Raw genomic sequence first — 5,718 nt, forward strand, 5'->3', positions numbered from 1 at the left:
AAGAATAGAATAGAAATAAAGATTTTTTTTTTAACTATTTTTTAATTATCGCAGTATTTTTTAGAAATGATTGAATTTAATGCATAAAAAACATGAAACCTCTTTAAATTTTTTGGAAGCTACACTTTCTGACACACACACACACTCTCTCTCTCTCTTTCTCTCTCACACACACACACACACACACACACACGCGCGCGCAACGATGCTTGTGTTTTAAATACAATTTAAGTATGTTTTTTATATTTATAACACACACTTCATAAATTTATCTAGTTACCAGAAAGCCTGGAGAGATTACGTGAAGTTCCGACACCTGCTCGCAAACATGTCGAAACCGTCTTTCGAGGATAAGAGAAAATTAGAGGCGAAGGAGAACAAGCTGCAGGAGTTACGTACGCAGAGCAAAATGAAGCGCGACGTCACGGTTGACGTCAGCTCCGAAGGATTTTACAGAACCGGCATTATGTGCGATATCGTGCAGCACGCAATGTTGATACCGGTACTAGTCTGCCATCTGCGGTTTCACAAATCCCTGGACAATCTGGAACGCACGCTGGGATACGAGTTCAAAAACCGGTACCTGCTCCAGCTGGCTCTCACGCATCCCAGCTACCGCGAGAACTTCGGCACAAATCCGGATCACGCGCGGAACTCCCTGACGAATTGCGGCATAAGGCAGCCCGAGTACGGCGACCGTAGGATCCACTACATGAACACGCGTAAGCGCGGCATCAACACCCTGATAAACATAATGTCCAGATTCGGCGCGAAAACGGAAACGGAGTCGTCGATAGCGCACAACGAACGGCTGGAGTTTCTCGGCGACGCGGTCGTCGAGTTCCTCACCTCCATCCACCTCTTTCACATGTTTCCGGATTTGGAGGAGGGCGGTCTGGCTACTTACAGAGCGGCGATCGTGCAAAATCAGCATCTCGCCGTGCTGGCGAAGAAGCTGAATCTGGAGGAGTACATGCTCTACGCTCACGGTAGCGATCTCTGCCACGACTTGGAGCTAAGGCACGCGATGGCGAATTGCTTCGAGGCGTTGATGGGCTCGCTGTTCCTCGACGGGGGGATAGAAGTGGCCGATCGGGTCTTCGGGGAGACGCTTTTCAAATGCGAGGAGGATCTTGGCAAGGTTTGGGTCAATTACCCACGGCATCCCCTTCAGGAGCAGGAACCGACTGGAGATAGACAGTGGATTCCCAGCTTCGAGCTGTTACAGGTATTACTCGGCGCGTTTGAACAAACTCCTCCCAACTGTGAGAAACGCTTCTTTCTTATATATTTTCCTATGTTACCAGAAATTGACCAAGTTCGAGGAATCAATCGGTATAGAATTCACTCATATCCGTCTTCTCGCTAGAGCGTTCACGGATCGTAGTATAGGGTATACCAATTTAACATTAGGATCTAATCAACGGCTAGAGTTCCTAGGAGATACTGTGTTGCAGCTCATTGTTTCTGAATACCTGTATAAGTACTTTCCGGAACATCATGAGGGACATTTATCGGTAAGTGATATGTTGTTCACAGACCGTTTTGATAATCATCTTTTTCTACCAAAGTTATAATATTTGTCACAGTTGTTGCGGAGTTCCCTCGTAAATAATAAGACGCAGGCGGTTGTCTGTGACGATCTCGGTATGACTCAGTACGCGCTTTATGGAAATCCAAAGGCCGAATTGAAGACGAAAGACAGAGCGGATTTGTTGGAAGCTTTTCTCGGCGCGCTTTACGTCGACAAAGGTTTGAAGTATTGCCACGTATTTTGTGACGTATGCTTCTTCCCACGTTTACAAGATTTCATCATGAATCAAGACTGGAATGATCCAAAGAGCAAGCTACAGCAGTGTTGCTTAACCTTAAGAACTATGGACGGTGGTGAGCCAGATATCCCCGTGTACAAGTAAGTTTTTAATCTTTTGGCTATAAAAGAAGCCTCTTTAATGTTATACATATACATATATTGCTAGAAATATATGTCACAAAGATTAAATAGTTGCAAGGAAATATTTTTATTAATAATTTTATGACTTATTCTTTCTTTAGAGTTATCGAGTGTAAAGGACCGACTAATACAAGGGTTTATACGGTCGCTGTATATTTCCAAGGAAAACGTTTGGCTACAGCTTCAGGACACAGTATCCAAGAAGCGGAAATGAATTCTGCCAAAGAAGCTTTAGAAAAGTCACAAGGTATGCACATAAAAATAATTATATTGTAAGCAAGATAACTCAAAAGTTAATAATCTTTATAGATCACAAATATAGAATCAATCTTTTTTTAAACAAAATTCGACAGGTTATTGTCCTTTCTCACGTAATTTTGTAATATTTTAAATATCTCTATTTCTTTAAATATAAAATGTACATGAGATTTTGAATTAAAAATCTTATTAAAGTATAATTGACATGAAACTGAACAAAGAATAAACTGTTATTTATAATTAAAGTTTAAAGTAGTCTATTTTAATTAAATAATTGCAATATATTTAAATATTTAATAAGAAAAATTTGATTATTTTGTAGACTTATTCCCGCAACTGGATCATCAAAAACGTGTGATAGCAAAAAGTATGAAGATGCAACAATGGCCGAACAAACAGAAAGTAAAGGGAAAATCTGAAAAAAGGCCCTATGACAGATCCGATGATTCGGATTGCAGTCAAAGTCGGAGAAGAAGTCGTAGTAAAGAACGTACCTCGAAAAAAAGAGAAACTTAATAATAGTTTATACTATAAACTGTTACATAAATAATTCCTGATTATTTTATTGTTGTCAATATATAATAAATATATACATATAAATGATTTTTATTTCCGTAGAAGAAAACACAAAAATATAAAAGTGATATTTTTACAGCTTCACATGTATATTTTCTAGTATTTGTATTTTTTGTTCCATGACAGAATAATCTTGATTTTCATCCTTCAAATTCTTTTCATGTACCAAACAAACAATATGAAAAACATCGATATTAATGCTAATATCATGTGATGTAAGCAGAATTGAAAAAATGCACTTGTATTAGTATGCGTGTATGTTACTGATATGACAATTTAAAATTTAAACTATTTCTATTTTATTTCCATTCTATTAAAATGCGCAGATCCAGATCATTCTGACATAGAACGAAGAACATATGTATAAATCTTATACAAGTCTTCTTTTTTGCTAGCAATTGATATCTGGCCTACTTTTATGTACATTTAGTTACAGTTCAGAACAGATTTCAATTATTTATCTCGTTGTGTCAATATTGGACTGTCTTGGTCCAATAAATACATATTTTCATTAATTATAGTGTTACACTTTTCAATATTATCACAAAAATTTCCCAACTCCCAATGTTTCTTCAATATGGCAAGATTCAGATCAAATAACGCATACCGGAAACATTGTATTTGAGTGCACGTAGCGACACTATGGAGCTGCATTCCCAGTTCGTGAACCAAAGTTTTCAAATACATATCATTCTCATTTATGCAAACAATTTCTGAAAAAAAAATGTCAAAAGTGTATCATTATCGTACAATACGCACGGTTTATATTTAACAGATGCTGTAACATTTACCTAATGTGAATTCAGGAGATGTAAAGTCTATACATTTTATGTTATATATCATTGGAATATTTTTGTCACCAGGTCTCACTGGACCTTGTACAGCCAACTCGTATGCGGATTGGCTTTGTATATCTAATCCACATAATCTAGAAAAGAGTTATAATAAGAGTCATAAGAGCTACATAAATTAAATTTATTAACAATATTCAGGATTGGGAAGTAACGTGTTACTTGTTACGTTAACGTAATGTTGTCGTTACAATTAACAAATGAGAAACGATGTCACAGCTTTATTTGTAAAGCAATTAAATTTTTTTGACAGTAACTTAAGTAAAGAATATAATCATTATTTTTATCGTTACTTTATACGATGTGTATTATATGTATTATATACATGCAATATATATGGAATATGCCCAACCGAGTTATAAAAGGGAGCGTTATGTTTGCCCAGGCGATTAATCGTGATCACCCAGATCTGTTGAACTGATTAATTAGTGACAGACAACTGGATGTCATTTTAAAAGAAAAAATTAAAATTGTATTTTTCTATTAAAATTCGATCAAAAAGTAACGGACATTGTAACGACTCATTAGTTTTTCAGTAATGATAATAGTAATAAGTTACTTTTTTTATGAGTAATAAGTAACGATAACGAATTATTTTTCAGAAAAGAGAACGATAATTGTTACTTTTAAGAAAAAAAGAATAATAGTAATGAATTACTTTGCAGGAAAAAGAATGGTAACAAGTTATCATTATTTTTTCTTTACAAAGTAACTTCTCAACTCTAATAATATCATACAACATACTCAAACATCTTTTTTTGATGAGCGGCCTGCATGGAAGCGCATACTTTATCAATTATACTGCGCTTAATAGACTTGTATGTAGCTTTCTCGACGATTTTTCCGGTTATAAAATATGTGTCTGTTGCCTGTCCCAAGAGGCCTTTAACTCTGTAACTAGTCGGAGACTTGGAATTCTTCAGTTTGTGAGCCCACTTGGTACCATCATTAATACCACAGACCATGAGTCCGGACATGTCTTTACTCAGATAATTAGCGCATATCAATTTGATATCTTTAGGCTGATATCGTGGACCCACGACCAGTGGGTGATCCGCGTAGCTCGGATGTGTAATTACCTTCATCTTCTTGGTTGTATCACCTTTTATGCACACGTGTGTGATCGGTGGACGAACATGCATACGGTTCAAATCTAAAAATCATTGAATTGTTCTTGAGAAAAGTTTGTATTTTTTTTTTAAGTATTAAAATCATCTTAATTATACTCTTTATGTAAGTATCCATTTCTTACTTGTTCAATATAGCATATTTTAAATATAATGAGAAGTGGTAAGAGGAGACAGAGAGCCGCTTCTTTCAGCTGCATTATTTTATATTTAAAATAAAACAATATATTTGTACTCGGGAGAAACAAGGAAGAATTTAATTAAATAAAGCATGAAATATTATCTATCATCTACCTATAAGACATTACCGTAGAATAAGTTTCAAGGTGTCATAAAGATATTCTAACCTTCACAGATACGAAAAATTATGGTATCCCGTGCATTAAAATACGTGACCATTGGTGGTTTGTAAACAGCGAGTACTCCATTCAATGCTTTCCACGCTATTCTAGCGTCATAAACGCACTGTTTCACTTTCGGGGTGAGAGTGTTCATCTTAATTCTTGTCGAAAAATTCGATAGTAAACAATATTAAGGCCCCGCTTTCCGTTCGCTCTCACTGACAATACAAGCGACAGCGCATCAGTGATTCTGTAATTTTACGGATTCTTTCTCGAATTTTATAACAGATACTAAAGAAGAATCATTTTTATATTAATAAGATTAAAATATCAAATCATCACCACACAATATTACTTATATACCGATCAGTTTACATATGCAAATGCATATGTAATATGTATATCTCCTGTCTGGCTGTCTTTTGTCGGTCCTAACTCCTACCCTTTGAGTATTAAATATAATATATATAATTAAAAATATAAAATTAATTAAATATAATATAATAAATATAATATAAATAATATATATAATAATTAATTAAATATAATATAATAAATATAATATAAATAATATATATAATAATTAATTAAATATAATATAATAAATATAA

General features: G+C 34.9%; 2 protein-coding genes across 5 annotated transcripts in view; one reads left to right on the forward strand and one right to left on the reverse strand.

The window, feature by feature from the left end:
• LOC105448475 (ribonuclease 3) overlaps positions 1–2,782 on the forward strand; it is a 6,343-nt gene extending 3,561 nt beyond the window's left edge. Inside the window, exons 6-10 of the mRNA XM_011687055.1 lie at positions 277–1,228; positions 1,308–1,517; positions 1,590–1,912; positions 2,056–2,201; positions 2,535–2,782. Coding sequence (XP_011685357.1) covers positions 277–1,228; positions 1,308–1,517; positions 1,590–1,912; positions 2,056–2,201; positions 2,535–2,728 — 1,825 coding nt within the window. The 3' untranslated portion in view covers positions 2,729–2,782. The remainder of the gene's footprint in view (positions 1–276; positions 1,229–1,307; positions 1,518–1,589; positions 1,913–2,055; positions 2,202–2,534) is intronic.
• Positions 2,783–2,856: 74 nt separating this feature from the next.
• Positions 2,857–5,546, reverse strand: LOC105448476 (probable tRNA pseudouridine synthase 2). 4 transcript variants are annotated; one of them, XM_011687057.1, is made up of 5 exons: positions 5,471–5,546; positions 5,114–5,398; positions 4,384–4,792; positions 3,580–3,716; positions 2,857–3,501 (listed from the first exon to the last, which is right to left on the reverse strand). In XM_011687057.1, the coding sequence occupies exons 2-5, from the start codon at positions 5,259–5,261 to the stop codon at positions 3,242–3,244; spliced, it is 954 nt and encodes a 317-aa protein (XP_011685359.1). In that variant the 5' UTR covers positions 5,262–5,398; positions 5,471–5,546; the 3' UTR covers positions 2,857–3,241. The 4 variants fall into 4 exon arrangements, with proteins under 4 accessions (XP_011685359.1, XP_011685361.1, XP_011685360.1 ...); XM_011687059.1 differs by having other exon boundaries at positions 5,114–5,357; positions 5,471–5,545; XM_011687058.1 differs by having other exon boundaries at positions 5,114–5,357; positions 5,463–5,531.
• Positions 5,547–5,718: the final 172 nt, after the last annotated feature.

Source organism: Wasmannia auropunctata, unplaced genomic scaffold (assembly GCF_000956235.1).
Source record: "Wasmannia auropunctata unplaced genomic scaffold, wasmannia.A_1.0 LD336085.1, whole genome shotgun sequence".
NCBI lineage: Eukaryota > Metazoa > Arthropoda > Insecta > Hymenoptera > Formicidae > Wasmannia > Wasmannia auropunctata.